Here is a 21,824-nt window from a genome sequence, read left to right as displayed (position 1 = left end):
TTGCACTGTAACAAAAAACACCAATTTCCATTCCTCTTTTGCACTATTAATTCTAACATATCATTTCTAGACATTAAACACACACATACGCACAAAAATCAGTACAGATGTGTCCTTATACATCTTTGCTGCAGACGTGGTAAAAAAAAACATCTTGGTGCACCATGTCCCGTGAGACTCTGCTAGCACCGGGTGTATTTTTTGCGTATTTTTTGCTGAAAATGTGTGTACTGTAAGTCACAAAGCGATGTGACTATGACGCACCAACAGACTTTGCTGATTAATATGATATGTGACACTTGCATATCTGTGATGCGACTGAGCCTGAGTCTGTATACAGACTGCTACTAAGTAAAGGTCACAGCTTTTTTCATTCCAAGTTCTGTTGTGGTTCAAATGCAGACTCAGGTGCACACAGATATACAAGTGTCACATATCAAATTAATCAGCACAGTCTGCTGGTGCTTCCTAGTCGTATAGCATAGCAACTTAGACGCATTCTCTGCAATAAAAGATGCCAGACGTTAGCAGAGTTGTATGGGACCTGGCAGCTCACTCATGCTGCATAGCGTATTGAGGCTAGATGTATGAGGACACATTTGATGTATTTTACCAATATACATTAACAAAAGAAAACATTCTTTAGCTGTAGCGAATTATGTCCAACAAGAATATATATTGAAGATGGGAATTCATTTAGACACGATATAGCAAAAACTTAATGTCGGAGAAGTTTTCGCACACTTCGGGTGTTTTGGTGTGATACTTTTGCATCTTTCATACTATCCAATTGCAAGAAACATGAAAACGCATTCGCACAAAAACTGTTCGTGGATTAACCAGCAAAAAGTACAGCACATTTTGGGGAAATCTGTCTGTACCCCATAAAAAGGCTAACTGACATAGGAAATCAATTTAGAAGTGTAATAGTGGCCCTAATAAAAGTATTTTGTGTTATTAAATTGTGTTAAATGGCTGTAATATGCATATTTGTATAACATTTGAAAAATTATATAAAGCAATTTCAAAATAAATGCTGCAGTTAAATTTGGGGTGTATTAAAATGGGTGCAAGTATATTTTTCAGTCACACAAATGCACTTTTAATTTTTTTCTTTAAATACACCAGGTACAGCCACCTGCAATGTTTCAAAAACATGTCACATCCATACAGCCCCCCAAAACACCTGACTCACTACTTTAATCCCATTTTCCAACACTTTAACATTTTTCACCTCAAAAATTATGTAATTATTGGCCAAATTAGGTTAATTAAAAAATATTTTTGCCTAATTTGTCATTAGGGGAGGGTGGGGTGTTGTCCATTTTTAAGAAAAAATTGGGATTTTGCACAACTTTTCACCTGCTCTGAGATGGTGAAAATAGTTCTCCAGTTTTTGTCTATGGAGAATTCGCATGTGCGAAAAATTCGACAATAGGATTGCACAATACGCATTTTTGTGTACAAAGTTCACACAGGCGAAAACTTTTCACCAAACCACGGCTTTTCGCAGCTAATTGAATCCAGCCCATAAACTGGTATGTTCTAATTAAGCTTCGTAAAGAAAATTTATCTGGTAAACCTGATAGTATTAAGGTGTTATTTACATTAGTACATGGGAAGATTATTCATAGATAGGATTTGGAACCCAGATGAAGACGTTAAGAACCTCTGCTCTAATCTTTTGTAACTTGTGGTCAGATTTACTGGTTTTCAGTAAGAGGCAAAAGACTCAGGGGGAGATCTATCAAGAGAGATAAAGTACCAGCCAAATAGCTGCTGACATTTTTCAAACACAGGGCCTCATTTATCAATGAGTTTTATCTTCATAACGAGTAATAAAACTTGCTGCGTGTGATAATGGTGCTCCAGCCAATCAGCTCCTAATGTCATCTGTTGAAAAATGACAGTTGGTAACAGATTAGCTTGAGCACCATTTATCATCCGCAAAAAGTTTTATTACGCATTGTGAATGATAAAACTCGTTGATAAATGAGGCCCACAGTCCGTAAACTTTATCTTTCTCCACTTTATCGCTTGATACATTTCCCCCTTAGTAGTGTTCTATACAATGACAACAAGTAGAACAGGAGAAGCTGGCTCCCATACTAACCTAGTCCCCAGTCTTCTTGTTCGTAGTCCCATGAATATGGAGCGGATAAGTTTTCCAAAGGATGCAGCATTCACTGGATCTAGCTTGTGCTCTTGACAGTGTCTAAGGTAATGATTGTAAAGAGTACTTCTGGGAAGACTCACTCCTTCAGCGGTCTCATAGTTATCCAACAACCACTGGAGCTAGAACAAAAAAAAGTATACTCAGAATTAAAACTCCTATATAACATTATCAAAATACAAGCATACTTCTAATAAGCCACATGTTAATGAGCATTATAGCACAACATAGTGAGAAAGTGGCCCGTTTTTGTCACAAAATGTTGACTTACATAACATCTGCCCTCCTCAGTGATGGCAACAAGGTATGTTTCTATATTAAGGTCTACTTCTGAGTGAAGACTATTTAGTGCTGCTTACACTGAGCATTGATTTGCACTGTCACAATACAAACTGCAGTCATACTTCTTCCTTAGTTGGTTTCAAAATGTGTAAACAATGCAAACCAAAAATGTAAAAAGCTGGTTCTAAATATTGTATAAAGTGGCTATTTAAAGACTTCAACTAATATAGGACTAAAATGAGCAATTGATCTCATATATTGCCATTACAAGTCCAGCTTTTGAATTAAAATTGTACTAGAAAGTGCAATTGCTTTCTTTTAAAAACAGCTGGAGATGGGCAATTTAATCTCTTTGCTCTAGTTATCAGGAAGTGCTTCCAATTTCCTCTTTCCCCTAGTGGGCAATACTTTTATAATTATATGCACCAGAGAGCTGGCTGTATTTGCAATTGTTTTATGACAGTTAGTATGGGTCCGGCTTTTCTTTGCATTTACTGAAAGTGCTAAGGAAAAATAGGCAAGGAAATCCGAACTAAACAGCAATGTTTATGAATGTATGTATATATATATATATATATATATATATATATATATATATAATAGTAGTGCTCACATATTACACAATGGTCATTAAAGGACACAAACAAGTTACATACAATGATATCAAGCAGAAAGTAGAGATGTCACTGCCTAAACAAGCTTACAATCTATGTTGTGTAGGGAACACATTATACATGAGATACAGTAGTGAATAACAATTGTAGCTGGTAGAAAGGATAGTACCTGTGGCTATTGTTAGGCAGCAGTATTATCAGCCTCAAACAGCAGGGTCGCTGAAACAATTCCTAGGCCCTGGTACTAGAGAGGTGGCATGGCATTCCCAATCAGTCAGAAAAGTGTGCGATCCAAAGGGGTAGGCCTTGCTCCACATCCATGGCCTGCCAAGCCTCCACTGGGCTGCCCAGACAAGCCTGCACAATTAATACCTGACTCCTAAACCCCCTCTCATCACCAAGGTCCAATACTAAAGAAGTCATTGGCAACTGGTATTTCTGTTCAGCTACAGCATGAACAGTAAAGTTGGAAAAGTTGGAATGATAAGAAAAAGCATTAGACAAATACACAAAACATGAAACCTGCCACTGTAAGAGTCTGTAAACAGTGACCATAATGACCCTTTACCATGCATCATGACTGAGTGTCCTTCCTCTGCTGTTCTAGAAGTATTTGCTCTTACTATGCAAAGGTCAACTGAATATATGTCCATAAATCCAAGGGGAAAGTGATCGATTTCATGATTATAAGTTACAGTTAAGAATTTGAGAACCTGATGCCACTGGATGGAAAAAAGTCAATAGGTAGATGAGTGTATAATCCTTATGAGTTCATTTCATATATTGCATAGTGTACCTATTAGTGTAAACTAGAAATCACAGTGGAACCTTGATCACTAAAATATATTAGGTCGAGGGCATTTATGTTGATTCCATTACGCCAAAGTCATCCTTTGAAGATAATATGGGGTTTCTAATTTTTTTATAATGTAAAAGCCTTGCAAAAAAAAAAAATTAATATATAACAATATAATGAGAATTATTAGAATTATTAGATTATTAAACACTGGTAAATGACAAACGTAAGTACAATGTATACAAATATAATAGAATCTACATAAATTACTGTTACTGTGTATTATATAGAAAATGTGTAATAAAGGTGTGCACTGAGTTTTAAACTCAGCATGCTATTCTACATTAGCATTACAGGTAAATAAGAGTTCTGATCTTAGAGTGTAAAATTGCTTCAAAGTAGCAAAAATATATTAATGATTTCCAACTTCACTCCCACATATCATATGAAGGACTTCTACTCTATAAAGTGTATACTTTTCTTATCTAGCTGTAATCTGTATTTACACTGACCCAATGTTCCAAGAAAGAGGGAGAGGACGCATGAGAATCCGAAGAGGCCGTGGGTGGAAGATCGCAAATAAAAAGAAAAACTAATCTGCACACCGGATTTTAAGACATTGGACATTTTTTTAAATTATCATGAACATATAAGAGCACATACATGTATAAACTGACCAATGCTTTATTTAATTACTGTGGCACATAACCACACCTTGGACAACATTTATAGAAGAATAATAAAGGCTGAAAAATGTACTAGATAAAGGAAGGGATGAATAAAAATTCAAATCAAATAGGAGGAAAAAACAAGAGCTAAACAAAATAATGGTGCATTGATGGGGTCTGCTGAATGAAAACCAATTATAAATACACAAAATATAATAGTCACTCTGAGGTTTCCTTCAGCTACAGAAGTGCTCTGGTCCCAGGTGTACAGAACTCGAGTACACAAGAATAGAACATCAAGATCAAAGAGTCTTGGCTTCTGCATTTAGATTTCATGTTGTTTTGTACAAAAACACAATGCAGGTGAGGCTTGCTATTAATATGGCCAAAGAGCCTTCCTGTTGTGAATGGCACGTATAGAATATGTTTCATTATATCTCATTGATATTCTGCTTGTTGTAAAAGAGGGTGACTGGAGTAATATAAATGGCAGCGAACACAGCATCTCCTAAACAACAATATTGATATGACCATATTGCTTTATCTTTATGAAATAAGCTTTGCAGCAATGGCAGAGAACTTGTGACTGCCAAGCTTAGTGTATTTATTATCCCTTAATTTCCACAAAAGTCAATGAAAAATAAGAGTTATGGTAGCTTACCTTTGTTAACTCTTTTTCTTCGAGGTCCATAGGGTATACAGGGATACAATGGGGAAATGTGGTTGGAGTGATCCAGGCACCAGTTAAGCTTTCAGCTCCTAGGATGCCTCAGGTCCTCCTCCACATATACCTAGCCCCTGGCCACAGGCATTCTGTTTTGTAAACAAGCCCAAGGCAGGAGAAGGAAAGAAGAGAAGGAAGAACAATGTACACCAGAAACACTCTCACACAAGATGAGGGAATCCGTGACTGAAAGAAAAATTACCCAATGGAGCCAGGTGCGTCAGGGTGGGTGCCCTGTGGACCCTATGGACCTCGGAAAAAATGAGTTAACAAAGGTAAGTCTACCACAGCTCTTATTTTCTTCTTCAGGGTCTATAGGGATCCACAGGGATACCATGGGGATGTCCCAAAGCAGTTCCCCTAAGGGTGGGGACGCTTCTGAGCAGAAAGGAGAATCCTATGCCCAAAGGAAGCATCCTGTGAGGCAAAAGTGTCAAAGGTGTGGACAGAAGACCACGTGGCCACCTTGCACAAGTGTTCAGCAGAGGCAACACAACAAAACGCCCATGATGGTCCCACAGACCGAGTAGAATGTGCTGTCGCCGTGTTTGGAACAGGGAGATCAGCCTGTGTGTAAGCCTGAAAGATAGTCATACGCAACCATCAAGCCAGAGTTTGTTTGTTAGCTGGCCAGCCTCATTTTTTGAAAACCATGTAACACAAAAAGAGCATCTGATTTTCTAAAATGGTTTGTATGATCCACGTAGACACGGAGAGCACGAACCACATCCAGGGAGGCTTCACCTACAGATAGGTCTGAAGACTGAAAAGCTGGATCCACAATCTCTTCAATCACATGAAAACAGGACACAACCATAGGAAGGCCCATGTACGGAGGAACAGCTCTATCCTGGTGAAAAATCAAAAAGTGTGAGCGACAAGAGAGCGCTGCCAAATCAGAGACTCTGCGTGCAGAAAAGATAGTGAGGAGAAAAAGTGTCTTCGCTGTCAACCTCTTCAAATCTACTGAGTCCAGAGGTTCAAATGGGGGAGCCTGTAGCCCATTAAGAGAACCAAAGACAAATCCCACTGTGCCACCAGTGGGACAAAGGGTGGTTGAACTCAGAGTACACCCGGAAAAAAAATTCTAACATCTGGCAGAGAAGCAATCCTTCGCTGGAACCAAACTGACAGCACAGAAACCTGTACTCTCAGGGTGGCCAGGTGGAGACCGAGGTCTAAGCCAGCCTGGAAAAAAGATAGTACCCAGGAAACCCTAAAAACCTTAGGGTCATAGTTTCTGTGAGAATACCATTGACCAAAAGAATGTCAAACTCTGTAATATAGTAATATATTGCGGGCAGAGGAAGGCTTTCATGCCCAAAGCATGTCTGAATTACAGAGCTGGAGAAACCTTTGGCTCTTAATATGAAAGACTCAAGAGCCACGCCAACAAAGACAGACGAGGTAAGTCCTGATGCAGGCAGGGACCCTTTGCTAACAGATCCAGCCATAGAGGAAGAGGAAACGGAGTGTCTATGGATAGATTCCATATGTCGGTGAACTAATGGCGCCTGGGCCAAGTAGGAGCTACTAGTATTACTGTGCCACCTTTCTGCTTGAATTTTCTGAGGACCCTCAGGTGGAGGGAAATTGGAGGAAAGATATACTCCAGCTTGAAGTCCCACCTCACTGCCAGCGCATCCATTATGGCTGCTGAGGGATCTCTTGTCCTGGCCCTGTATTTGGGGACCTTGTGGTTGGGATGTGAGGCCATGAGGTCTATGTCTGGTAGGCTCCATTTGTTCACCAGGAGTTGAAAAACCCCCGGGTGGAGAGGCCATTCTCCGGCATGTTTGTCCTGACGACTTAGGAATCTGCTTCCCAGTTGAGGACTCCCAGGATAAATACTGCTGAGATAGCCAGAAGATGACGTTCTGCCCAGATCAGAATGTTTGCCACTTCCCTCATGGCTGCCTGACTTTGCGAGCCTCCCTGATGATCGAGATAGGCTACTGTGGTCATGTCAGACTGGATCTGGACCAGCCTGCCCTGGAGTATGTCCTGTGCCAGGATGAGCACTTTGTATGCTGCGTGAAGCTCCAAGATGTTTATGGGCAGGTGACTTTCCTGATTTGTCCATCTTCCCTGAAAGGTATGATGACCAGTCATCACCCCCCATCCGTGAAGACTGGCATCCATGGTGAGGAGCACCCAATTTGGATCCAGAATGGGCGACCCTTGTCCAGATGGGCCTTTGGTAGCCACCATGAGAGAGGGAGACAAACCTCCGGAATGAGAAGGATCCTCTGAGACCGTATTAGAGGATACTGTCCATTCCACCGGGAGAGAATCAATTGTTGCAGAAGCCTGGAGTGGAACTGAGCATATTCCACCATGTTGAAGGTGGATACCATTGACCCCAGGACCTGCATCGTTGATAGAATGGAGCAATTTGCGTACTCGCAATAATAGGGCCGAAATCTTGTCCTCTGGCAGAAACTCCCTTTTTGCCTGAGAATCCAGAAGTGCCCCAAGATGTACCATCCACTGTATTGGAGAAAGAGAGGATTTCTTTCAATTTATGATCCAGCCGTGCGTCTGTAGACAGGCAATGGTCAGTTGGAGATGGTGTTGTAGAACAGCTGGAGACTGTACCAATATCAGAAGGTCATCCAGGTATGGCAGTATTCTGCTTCCCTGATGCCTGAGGTAGGCCGTCATAACCGCCATTATTTTGGTTAAGACACGAGGGGCCGTTGATAGACCAAAGGGCAGTGCCTGAAATTGGTAATGTTGTTGCAGGACAGCAAAACGTAGAAATTGTTGGTGGGATTTTGTAATAGACACATGCAGATACACATCCTGAATGTCCAGGGAAGCCATAAAATCCCCAGGTTCCATCACCAAAATAATTGACTGAAGAGTCTCCATACGAACTTGGGTACACAGATAAACTTGCTGAGGGTTTTCAGATTTAGAATAGGGCGATGAGACCCATTTGGTTTCTGAATCAAAAATAGATTGGAATAATAACCCCTTCCTTGTTGAACTGGGATGATCACCCATGCCCGCAGCAGGGAGTAAATGGCCTCTTGGAGGGCAAAGGTCTTAATAGAATCTGATGGGGGATTGTGCAAAAAACTTCTGGGGAGGATGCCTCTGGAAAGTGAGGGCATACCCCTGAGAGACCACTTCTCGGACCCAGGCATCTGTTGTTGTTTGATGCCAGTAGTCTGCTAATTGAAGAAGTCGGCCTCCCACCCTGGGATCACCCAGGAGGAGGCCCACCCCATCAGACAGAGGGTTTGTCATCCGGCTTAGAGGCTGGACGTCTGACCGGCCAGGACCTCTTAGTTTGCTGCTTGGTGGTCCTGCGAGAACTAGACAATTTGGAGGAAAGCTGTCCTATTGCTCTTGCCTGAGGGCAAAATGGACCAAAAAGAAGACTGCGTAGACTTTGATGTAGCTGCTGATGGCAGACCTGCTGATTTTGAGGCTGCCAGAGTAGCCACTATCTTATCCAATTTTGCTCCAAAAAGTATGTTTCCATAAAAAGGGAAGGATTCCAGAGCCTTCTTGGAACCCATATCTGCTTTCCAGGACCTTAACCAAAGGGCTCTACGAGCAACAACCGAAGCTGCCGATGCTTTAGAAGCCATGAGCTGAGCATCTATTGCAGCTTCTCCCAAATAGGAGGCCTATTACCATATGTGGGAGATAAACGTCAGCTATTCTCTGGTAGTATTTGGTAGAGTATCTTCTAATGCCCCCGTCCATTCTTCAACAGCCTTGGATACCGAAACCGCAGCCATAGCTGGTCGAGTAACAGCTCCAGACAATGTAAACACTGATTTAAGACATGTTTCAAGTTTTCTATCTTTAGGATCTTTAAATGAAAACATTGCACTCCTGACTAAATGTGTCACATGAGCATTCACACTTAGTACATTCAGTAGGTGGGAAAGGATACAAAGATGCTAATCTTTTGTAACATGGAACCGTTTATCCGGGTTACTTGATGCTTCTTCCATAAGTTCAGTGAGCTGCTCAGACTTAGGAAACTCAGCTTTTACCACCTTCTGGTGTTTAAACACTGGAGCCTTAGGTCTAGGAGCTGGTTCATCATCCTGAATATTTAGGATTTGATCACCCTCACCAAAGAAGGGACATTCATTGTAGAAGGATGGTCCTCCTCTCCTGAAATAGACCCTGGAGAAGAACCCAGCTCATCAGCTGACTCCTCCGATGATGCGTCTGAATCTACATGCTGAGCAGAATGATAAAATGATATTGTCCGCTTAGGCACTTTAGTGGCTACCAGTCTGTTCGCCTGCAACATTTAACTTAGCAGCTGACTGAGCCGTACTCTGACTTGAGTTGGCATAAACATCCATTCAGATAGGATGTATAGGGGGGACAACCATAGCAGGCTGGAACTGCTGTGGGTATCCCATTATGGGAGGCAGCATGGGAGTATCCAAACGGTCCACTAGCTGCATCATAACCTGAGAGGAGGACACCCAAGATGGCTCCTGTACAGGGGCTGGTAGACTGGACTGGTGAGGTCGTTCTTTATAACAAACAGCACACAAACCATCCTGTATAAAGTCCTGAGGGGACAAGCCCGCCAAGCAGCTTTTTACATGAAACCAGCACTGGTGCCTCAGTTTCCGGTTTACCCTTATTCTTAGACATAATAAATAAGTGCAAATGTGACTGCCTTCACAAATAACAGTAAATGTGAAGTACAATTTTCTTAATGTTTATTACAATGGTATATTGTATTGCCATCCGTGTTCAGCCTGCTTACTGTTCTGTAAGCATACAAAGAAAACTGTCAGCCATTTGAATTATTAACCCTCAGCTATGGTTTGCAGACTTATTTATTATACAATGTACAAGCAAATCTGATGTATAAGGTTAAGGAAAATTATATTTATTGACCTTTGCATGTAACCTGTGTTAATTAAGCTACGCATTTGTTAAGAAAGGTGAACAGTGCCTTGACTACCCCCAAAAGGAGGTCTGGAAAAAAAAACTATTTATACAGAGGGTATTTACTGCATGGATTATTCTCTATTCCTAATTAGCCTGTATTAATGAGTACATTTGTGACAGATAGTGTTCTTATTAAAATTCCCAGCTGGAAAGCTCTTGTATTAGGCAAAACTAAAACACATAATAAACTAGGCAATCTCTATATGTATACTTAGTGTACGAGAAAATAACCAGGTTTTTGAAAAATCAAATTACTGGTTCATTCATTGTCATCATTATTAACTGCAGGCTATATTTCAGGTGGAGCGCTCCAGAACGCTGTTCCAGATGTTCATGTTCATGTGAAAAATGACGTCATATGGGACGGCGTTCAAAAAGTGCTGGAGCTGATGCCTAGTACAGCGCAGCCTTCGCTGGGGTCAATAATATACTTTGGCCACCTGCAGTGCAGCTATTCCCTGATTGTGCTGACTTCCTGAGGGAGATTCAATTGTTGTGTGGGCGGCTCTTTTTTTTAGGGAGTCCAACGTAGTTTGGGTGCCCTAACCAGGACTTTAGATGGGTTTAGTCATTTTACACAGCGAAACCCGGTCTAATAGGGTGTGAAGACCACGATAATTAATGTGCGTCCAGAAAAATTTGATTGCAACACTGGGGGCCCATTAATTATTGTGACCCACACTACAACTGAATCACTCCCAGTGTTGCTGCTGTGGGCAGGCAGTGGCCATTTTGAGGAATCTGGCTGGCTGCTCAATGTCCTGACAGGAGTATCCTGTCACAGTAACTCAGCAGCCAGGGTGATTCCTCTAGACAGTGTCACTCATCCAAGGCAGCCGCTCTACCCACCAAATGACCAGTTGTCTGCTTGCCCGCGGAGAGCAGAGTGATGAGGAGAGGGAGATCCGAAGCTATTTGTCTGGGGTATTATTTTACAAGACAATAAGAGATATTAGAAAGACCGTAAAAAAATGAAAGCTGCAGAGCAGATTAAAAAAAACTTAAGTATTACTCTGGCTGCTACTGAATTTATGAGGCATCACTTTATCAGATTCATAGGTCATTTAAAGCCTATTTTAATACCAATTTGCCTCTCTCCTAGTCCCAATGAATTAATCACAGTCAGTCAGCTATAAAGTTTGTCTATTTCAAAATATATATGGCAAGGTTCTGGCATTTCTTATGTAATATGGATTTGGCTTTAGTTATATATTTATTTAACATGGTTTCTGCTTTTCTGTGTATGTCAAAATCAACGGCTCAATCCAATTACGTGCGAGTTACTCGCACCAGCGAGTAAGTGCGTCTGTATGCCGCACTTACAGTACCGCCGGACTTGCACATTTTGGTACGTGGTCCCGTAGTGCTTCGGGCAAAACTGTGCGAGTCCCAGGTGGCAAATTGCCGTGCCGTTGACGGCGTTTCTGTGCCGTTGCAACAGCAATTCGCCCCATTCACACCTAATTGGATCAAGCTTTAAGGGGTATATTTACTAAGATTCGAGTTTGGTCGAGATGGCAATCTAGGGTGAGTTTAGGCATGTTTTTCATCTTGCAAGTTCACTAAAGACAAACACGGGTGAGTTTGGGAGAGTTTTCTCTCTTTTCACTCGTAAAACTCGGGTGAGATCACAAACTCGAATCAACTTACCATCGGCCAAACTCGGAAGTACTTTTCATGAAAAAGATAAAACTAGGGAATTTACCAAAATCGAGATTACAATCTCGGGTGAAACTTTCAAACACCTCCTGAGCTGCGAGTTTGGCAGAAACATACACAGATCAGTGTGATTTGTGTATGTTTATGCCTGTATACCTAATATAAAGTGACGTAGGGTCCCCCCTCAAAAGACATAACCAGCCCCGGACTGCTCAGCCAGTCCTGATTCCTAACATTACGGGGAAAAAACGAGTAGGGTTCCCCAGTAATTTAGGAACCAGCACCTGGCTGCAGGGACAGTCCTGGTTTTAAATATAGGGGATTGGCTGTGGAGACCCAGTGATAGGGTCTCCTGGCTGAGGCATTACACCCCGGTCGGTTTGGGCCCAGTGCTGGTTTTAAATATAGGGGGACCCCTACGCATTTTTACCCCTATATTTAAAACCAGGACTGGCCCTGCAGGTGCTGGTTCCTACATTACGGGGGAACCCTTCTCATTTCCTCCTCCTGTAATTTTAGGAACCAGGACTGGCTGAGCAACCCGGGGCTGGTTATGTCTTTTTTTTGTGGGGGAGACCCTACGTAATTTTTTAAAAAGCTTTAACCCACTGCAATCTCGGTTGAGTAAACTCCTTCAAAACTTGCTACTCGGGGGAGATATCTCGTTCTGCTTCACCATTGGACAACTCACTTTCAGCTAAACTCACTTCTTGGTAAATTTGAGAGTTAAAAAGGGAAACTCACCCGAGTTTCGGATATGCAAAGTGAGTTTAAAAAAAAAAAAAAACTTGTTCAAACTCGAATCTTAGTAAATTTTCCCTTAAGTGTGAATCGGGCTTTTCCTGTTGGTCTGACTTTTCCAATGTACTTTAGCTGGATCCGGCTTTTTCAACATATTCAGCATGGATCCTGCTTTCCTGTGGGTCCGGCTTTTTCAATGTATTTTATATAGATAAAGTAAGATGTATGTGGACACATCTGTATGTATCCGTATGTATCTGTATGTAATATATTTATTATGGATCCTGCTATTCCTGTGACTCAGGATTTAAAATCTGTCCATTAAAATGTGTTGATTCATAGTTATTAAAAGAACGACATTCTGCTATTGACAGAACAAGGCATATTATGATGAAGACATGGTCAAGGTGTGGAGTTTACTGAGAGGTACAGCAGTTTTCTTTCCTATATTTCTGTATTTGTATAGTTTTTTATATTATATTATAAATTGATATGTTAGAAGAGCTTTTCCAAAAAAATAACACCCACCCACACAGCCCAAACTTTGATAATTTTTTTTTAAATTGGTTTACGCACCAATTTAAACCCCACCCAGGCTGCTATAGCTCCACCCATATCTCCATCCACCTCTGCCCCTCCAGGCATTCCTGAACCTATTTTTTGAGGAAAATAACAGTGATAGATTGTGTTATAGTACATATATTATGCAAATATTTTCTATGATCACTTAAATGTGGTTATTGGACTATTTATGGGATATTTATGCAGTATTACTCTGATTGCTAAGGATCAATTTAATAGGAGGTAAAGGAAGTAGATTTTTTTTTACATATATAAACAGACACACAGCCTGAAATTGGCAACTGGTCACACTATATATTACACATGTAAATGATTACATACCATGCTAATGCACAAGGAAAAATACCATGATATTCAACAGACATACAAATTCCCAAAGGTCATACAGTTGATATATAAGCAATATTGCATAAAGTTAGAATACTTTTGAAAGTGTTAACAAAAAGTGCAAAATTAAATGAAATAACAGCAGCAATAACTCATGAATTCCCTGTAAACATTTACTGACAAGATCAGAGTGAATGATGAATCACAGATATTCATTTGAGGTTATACAGATGTCAAATGCCACCCAATAGAGTTAAGATATAACATAATACTCGTATATCCGGAGAAGTCATTTTCATTTATTTTCTTCGCCACATTGAAATATTTGTTTAGTTTCTAATCCAAATCACATTCACAGACCAACATCACTGTTTTAATTCACTTGTCCTTTCATTAAATTTAAATGTTGTAACTGTATATAAATTATATTAAATGAAGCATAAGTAGATTACCTATCATTGAGCCACAAAATTAAAGGCTCCGGTTCAAAAGTAGTATTATTTATTTATATTATTAGTACCCTCTGCCAGCTAATTATTCTTTCTGGATCTTTCTATTTTTTCCTGGTAATGTATGCTGATTGGAAATTCATCATTATGATCTGATATGATTATTGTCTCAATGAAAGAAGCTGAACACGCCATTAGGGTGATGAGTGATATTAATGCTTTATCACACATTCATAGACATACACATTAAAAATATCATATATATAGTGTTGCTATGTTAGTGAGTAGTTGTATTGTTTATCTTGGTTTCCAGAGGCTAGGATTTGAGACGTACAGTCAGGTGCATAAATATTGGGACATTGACAGAATTTTCATATTTTGGCCTCTATTCACCACCACAATGGCTTTGAAATGAAACAAACAAGATGTGCTTTAACTGCAGACTTTCAGATTTAATTTGAGGGTAATTACATCCAAATCAGGTGAACGGTGTAGGAATTACAACGGTTTCTATATGTGCCTCCCACTTTTTAAGGGGCCAAAAGTAATGGGACTATCAACTCAAACGCTACTTCATGGACAGGTTTGAGCTATTCCCTCGTTATTTCATTATCAATTAAGAAGGTAAAAGGTTTGGACTTGATTCTAGGTGTGACATTTGCATTTGGAATCAGTTGCTGTCGACTCTCAATATGAGATCCAAAGAGCTGTCACTATCAGTGAAGCAAGCCATCATTAGGCTGAAAAATCAAACCATCAGAGAGATAGCAAAAACAGTAGGTGTGGCCAAATCAACTGTTTGGAACATTCTTAAAAAGAAAGAATGCACCAGAGAACTCAGCAACACCAAAAGACCCGGAAGACCACGGAAAACAACTGTGGTGGATGACAGAAGAATTATTTCTCTGGTGAAGAAAAACCCCTTCACAACAGTAGGTTGGAGTCTATGTGTTAAAGTCAACAATCAAGAGAAGACTTCACAAGAGTGAATATAGAGGGTTCACCACAAGATGTAAACCATTGGTGAGCCACAAAAACAGGAAGACCAGATTACAGTTTGCCAAACAACATCTAAAAAAGCCATTACAGTTCTGGAACAACATCCTATGGACAGATGAGACAAAGATCAACTTGTACCAGAGTGATGGGAAGAAAAGAGTATGGAGAATGAAAGGAACTGCTCATGATCCAAAACATACCACCTCATCAGTGAAGCATGGTGGTGGTAGTGTCATAGCGTGGGCATGTATGGCTGCCAATGGAACTGGTTCCCATGTATTTATTGATTATGTGACTGCTGACAAAAGCATCAGAATGAATTCTGAAGTGTTTCGGGCAATATTATATGCTCATATTCAGTCAAATGCTTCAGAACTCATTGGACGGCGCTTCACAGTGCAGATGGACAATGACCCGAAGCATACTGTAAAAGCAACCAAAGAGTTTTTTTAAGGCTAAAAAGTGGAATGTTATGCAATGGTCAAGTCAATCCCCTGACCTGAATCTGATTGAACATGCATTTCACTTGATGAAGACAAAACTGAAGGGAAAATGCCCCAAGAACAAGCAGGAACTGAAGACATTTGCAGTAGAGGCCTGGCAGAGCATCACCAGGGATGAAACCCAGCGTCTGGTGATGTCTATGCGTTCCAGACTTCAGGCTGTAATTGCCTGCAAAGGATTTGCAACAAAGTATTAAAAAGTGAAAGTTAGATTTAGGATTGTTTAGTTTGTCCCATTACTTTTGGCCCCTTAAAAAGTGGGAGGCACATATAGAAACTGTTGTAATTCCTACACCGTTCACCTGATTTGGATGTAATTACCCTCAAATTAAATCTGAAAGTCTGCAGTTAAAGCACATCTTGTTTGTTTCATTTCAAAGCCATTGTGGTGGTGAATAGAGGCCAAAATATGAAAATTCTGTGAATGTCGCAATATTTATGCACCTGACTGTACAGTAGAAGGCTACATTATATGGTACATAAAAGGAACAATCTTACAATAATAGATTACAATGGGAAGAAATACAGAACGAAAAATAGCATAATGTTTCAGGTGTATATGTGTGGTTCCTTACAGTGCCAAAGATCGACAACACCATCTGTCCAGGTAATGTGGTGATACACTACAAAATGGAATACATCTGCTACTATGGAAGCATAGTGGCGCTGAGAGGTGGGGGGGGAGTGGGTACAGATTACCTGGGCCTGGGAGGGGATCCCAGGTTGCCTGCAGCACACCTTACCAAACAGCCGCAGGTGGCAGTTCGGGGGGGGGGGAGTGGGGGATCTCTCTCACCGGTTACACTAATGTGTGTCAGTGTGATAGTGTCACACTTGCAGGAGTGCTGCCGCACCGCTGCGGAGCTTAGCGTTCCCACTAGGCTGCTTTAGCGGGGCGCCCTGCCCTCCAGAAGGAGGGCAAAAAGCGCCCTGCCCTCACAGCCTGTGGGTGCCGTCTTCACCCGCGGGTCGCAGTGTCCCACAGGTGGAAAAAATGTTCGGTGACCCGGTCACCATCGGAGAATAGACAACGGGCGCATGTGCCTGGCATCTATTCTCCCTGTCTGCAGCGCTTGGGGGCTGCCCAGCATGTCCATAAGTGCCAGGCACGCCCACAACAGTGACGAAAAGGGGACGCGTCTAATAGACACACCCCCTTTTCAATGACCATGCCCCCCTTTTCGGGCACGCGCACACATTCGGCGCGCGCACAAAGGTGCCCTCTCTGGCTCCGGCGCCCTGCCTGCCGCCCGGAGCTAGAGTGAACACTAGGAGCTGATGCTCTCGCGAGATGATGATGACGTCATCATCTCGCAAGACTCTCTCCAATCACCAGCAGGCACCAGTTCCAGCCTCCGGGCAGAAACAGGAGAGATTGCAGAAAGGCAGGTGAATGTTGACCGTAGGGCAGACACTCAGTGTGAGTGAGTAAGGGAGACTGCACTGTGAAGTGAAGAGCCAAAGCGTGCCACTGACTGCTACGCTGTCAGTCTGTCATTTATTCCTATATTCATCTGACCTGTGAGTTGGTTGCCTTTATATATAATATATCATATTTATATCAAATGTACATATCTCTAGACATGTGTAATATATATATGTGCGTGCGTGTGGTCTACATATATATATATATATATATATATATACAGTATATTACACACACACACATTACCATTGTCTCCTGTAGTTTGTCTTCAGCCCAGAGGAGTGCCGCTCATTGGAGGATATTTGTGCTGTGGCAAAACAGTAGCTGAGCACCCTGGCTCTTTTTCCTTAATTGATGGGAGTGCCATTCATGTGGATTGTATATATATATATATATATATATATATATATGTTGTGATATGACCGGGGTAGGGGGTCCCTCTCCTGGGGTAGATGTACACCTCCTTACACACGGCAGCCAGGAAACAACACTCCAGTCGTAGGTTTTCATGCAAGCTAGTCAGCAGCAGTTTTTATTGTGCAACACCAACAATCAAACAAACAAAACATAAAATAAATTCTAGCCCGTCTGGGCTCTAACTAGACAGTAGGTTCCCTCACTAACAGAACACTACAATAAGTTCACGTCCACAGTACCTTCAGGTTTGTAGCAAACAGTGTCTCAGAGCAAGCTAGCCTTCGGGCCTACTCTCCCAGGTGTGAGACACGGCACCAAGACATTACACAGCTCTTATGAGCCACTTCCAGGTGTAATCACTCATTAGCCTGCTCTCAGGCTGAAAGGCCTAACACCTGAAATGGCCCCGTGGATGGAGCCCTCCCTTCTCTCTCACATCCACACCCCCAGGACCCATTCTCCGGCTTTTACCAAAAGCCGACACTCAAACCTGTTCGTAAAACAGACTTCTCCTGGGGTCTAAAACATAGGTCAGGAACCTGGGACACACATAGAAGCCATTCCACACTTCTCCAGTGCTTCTATCACAATGTGTATATGTAGATAAATATAATGCAAGGTCCGGCACTCACTGTTCTCAATAAAGCTGCTGCTTACTGGGTGCCCTCCATGCTGCTGATATAGATAAATACAGTGGGATGGCGGCCTTCTGAATTAGATTAGTAATGCTGTTCCTGACAAAGGCACAATAAAGCGATGAAACATTGAAATCTTGTAATGCTGCAATGAGTCATTATTTTTAATCTGGAGTGCCACCATCCTACTGTATTTATATTAGTATTATTATCCTTTATTTACATAGCGCCACAAAGTTTCCGCAGCGCCTTACTCAGTACATAAATCAGCACACAAAAAAACAGCTATTAGTAGTGCAAAATTATTCAGGACAAGGACATGGTTTACAGACATTGCTGCATAACACAAGCAGCAGGGTGTCAGCAACCAAGTGTTGTTAGGTGCCAATTGGGAAGTTAGGAGTAAATTATAGTATAAGTAGGCGCAGGAGAAGCACGTGAGGGACGAGGGCCTTGCTCGTGAGAGCTTACATTCTAAAGGTGAGGGGCAGACAGACAGAGGTGACACAGATGGAGTAGATAGTGAGGAAGGAGCATGGAGCAGTGGGTTAGGATATTTGCTGCGGAATGTGTTTGTTTTCAGATGACCTTATGTTATGTCAAAATTAAGTTCTTTGTTTATCTCTATAACAAAAAATAGATTTTATTTATATGTTAGTTATTTACATGAGAAATGTACTTTCATTTTTGTCTGTAACCTTATAGCATCTAAATATATCCAGCTAAAAATGCAGATATTATGGGACTATCCCGCATCCTAATAGTGACTACTTTTGTCCCAGCTGCTAGGTGCTATGCCATGCTCCTGTGAGTGGGTGCTTCTCACATGCTAGACACACCCACAAAGTGGTACAGCCATGCCCCATATGCTGTGGCCACGCCTCCTCCAGGGGGGGGGGGGCAGGATGTTGCTGTACCTGGTCCCAGGATTTCTCTTGGCAGCCCAGACTCCTGATAAGACCAATGGCTGATAAATGCTTTTTTTTTTACAAAAATGTTTTTTTTTTCTGAGTGCTTATCAAACCCTTCCAATCATATACTACTATAAGCATTTCAAAATTCATCAACAATACTACTCAAACCATTAAAGTATTACTAATAAATAAAAACTATTTTAAAACATTTAAGGTTAAGCCACATCGATTACTTAGGCTGACACAACCTTAGCAATCTTTCCTATGGAGCAATCCACATATTGCGCAAGCTTGGCAAACTAGAAGACTTATATGTAAGCGGTAAAGCTGAGCTATTCAGGCATGATGCATGAATTATTTGTGTTTCAGTTTGCTTCCATCAAGTTTCGTGGATTTGAATGATGCATGAAAATCATGCAGCACCTTCAATATCACAATAAACAAATGTAGCCATGGTGGACAGACCAGCGCATGACCCCAAAGCTACTGCAATGGCCAAATATACACTGAATCCCATATATCCATCTTTGTGGATGGCCAAATTGGACATTGACCCTTTTGTTTGGTGCTAGTGCTCAGAGGCTCTTGTGGAACTGGCTATAGGGTAAACATACAGCACATACAGTATTATAGATGCTAAAGTTATAACTGAGATACATGATGTGTCCACCTACACCTTTCCTAAAATCGAGCCGTGTGGCCAGATTTGCCATGCCTTTGAATCTGTGTATTATCCACGCCTTGTGATTTTTTTTAAAATGTGCTACTTTAATCTGATACTTTATATGAATACTTTTGCAGGAAAAAAAATTGGAATCTATCTAATTGCTACTCGTCGTGGTGCATCTTAGCCGTGATGGCATCTTGTGCCAAATGAAGAAAAAAAGGAAAAGTGTATGAGGACACATCTGTACAATAATAATTTTGCTTCCAACTTAATATGAGATGTGAATGCTGAGAAAACGCACCAGTTACTTTCATCTGACTCCCTAGTGATTCAAATCACAGTACAGGTTGAGTCTCCCATATCCAAAATGCTTGGGACCAAGGGTATGTTGGATATCGGAATATTCTGTATTTTGGAATAATTGCTTTCCATATTGAAATATCTTTGGAATGGGACCCAAATCTAAACACAGAATGCATTTATGTATTATATACACCTTATACACACAGCCTGCAGGTCATTTTATACAATATTTTCAATCATTTTGTAGCTCAAACAAAGTTTGTGTATATACATGAAATTAATTTATGTTTAATATACACCTATACACAAAGCCTGTAGGTAATTTTATACTTTACTTGTAATCATTTTGTATCTAAACAAAGTTTGTGCACATTGAACCATCAAAAAGCAAAGGTTTCACTATCTCAGTCATGGTAAAATGATTCCGTATTTCAGAATATTTGGATATGGGAGACTCAACCTGCAGTACAGTAACAGTCACTATATAATGCTCCTTTCCATGTTTAGATTTGCAGTATTTAAGAAAAAAATATTAAACAGACGGTATTTTAAAATGACATTTATTTTAATATGTCCATTTAATATAACAATTGTTTGAGAAAAGAGAGAATTTATAATTGTACATTTCTCATTCACCTTTTGCAAGTGAGAAATTGATGGGGATAAAAAACAAACTAGAAAATAAACATTCCTAGTCTCCCTATTAGTCTATGACTATAGCTGTATACACACACAACGATTGAGTTAATGAACGATTTTAGTAAACGATTTTCTACCTTGAAAAAATGAACTAAAATCGTTTACTAAAGTTGTTCATTTACTATGTTCATTTAAATGTAATGAACGATTTTTATGAACTACAAACGATTTTTGCATATTAACTTAATGAAAATCGTTGAGTTGACAAGTCTGACTGAACTACAAATAACAAACGTGAACGCGCATGAACAATAATCGTTCATCGTTTGACTCAGAAAGTGAACGATTTTTTCAAACGATATCGTTTAATGATAATCATTCAAAAAATCGTTGTGTGTGTATGCACCTTTAGTGCTTACTATAATTTATGTGCAGTGCATCTGCTTATTCGGCTATTTAAACTGGCTATGCTCAGGCAAACACATTAGAAAATGTGCTTAACAAAAAAGGAATGAGACAGAGAACACATGATTGAGCTCACTCATTCTAAAGACCCAGTGCAAGCCTTTAAGGGGCTCGTGTTGTACTAAGGGCCTGATTCAGACCCGTTCGCTAAGATGCGTTCTCACGCAGCCGCCAGCAGCCAAAGTATGAAATTCCAGCGATCGCTAGCAAGACATCTTCATCTCATTTCATCTTCCAGGTATATGCTGCTTCCATCCAAGCATTTTCAAACTCTGCATCTGCAAACTACTATTATTCATCTGTTTTAAATGTATGTGAATCTTTTATGACTTGCTAGCAATAGTCATTGCCTGTGTTTTGTTGGGGATCACTGAAGCATAGATTATAGTGTCATACTGCCTGTTTACTTAAACCCACAGTGCAATGTATGTCCATTGATCAATCTGCATTTCAATCAGCTGACCAATTGGCTCAGATGTCGGCAAGTGTCTTAATCACCCATACTAACAGTCAAGGTGCATACACACAAAACGATTTTGTAAATTACTGATTTTATTAAATGATTTTCATTCTTTTTTTCAAGGGAAAAATGAACGAAAATCGTTTACTACAATAGTTCATTTACTAAATGTAATGAACGATTTTTTTGAACTACAAATGATTTTAGCATATTCCCTTAATGAAAATCTTTGAGTTTGTCAGTCTGACTGAACTACAAACGTGAACGCGCATGAACGATGATCGTTCATCGTTTTAACTTAGACAGTGAACGATTTTTTTCAACGATGAACGATAATGGTTATTGTTTATCGATAATCGTTCAAAAAAATCGGTGTGTGTGTATGTACCTTAAGTCTTAAGGGCAGCTTGATGAGGGTTTGCAGCTTGGTGTAGTTATGC

General features: G+C 40.6%; 1 protein-coding gene across 1 annotated transcript in view; it reads right to left on the bottom strand.

Moving 5' to 3' along the window:
* The window catches only part of RFX3 (regulatory factor X3), a 374,165-nt gene that overhangs the window by 45,662 nt on the left and 306,679 nt on the right, over positions 1-21,824 (bottom strand). Inside the window, exon 7 of the mRNA XM_088476634.1 lies at positions 2,114-2,295. Coding sequence (XP_088332760.1) covers positions 2,114-2,295 — 182 coding nt within the window. The remainder of the gene's footprint in view (positions 1-2,113; positions 2,296-21,824) is intronic.

This window comes from Taudactylus pleione, unplaced genomic scaffold (genome assembly GCF_031769625.1).
Source record: "Taudactylus pleione unplaced genomic scaffold, aTauple2 ptg000190l, whole genome shotgun sequence".
Taxonomy (NCBI): domain Eukaryota; kingdom Metazoa; phylum Chordata; class Amphibia; order Anura; family Myobatrachidae; genus Taudactylus; species Taudactylus pleione.
This window is presented reverse-complemented; position numbering and strand designations above follow the sequence as displayed.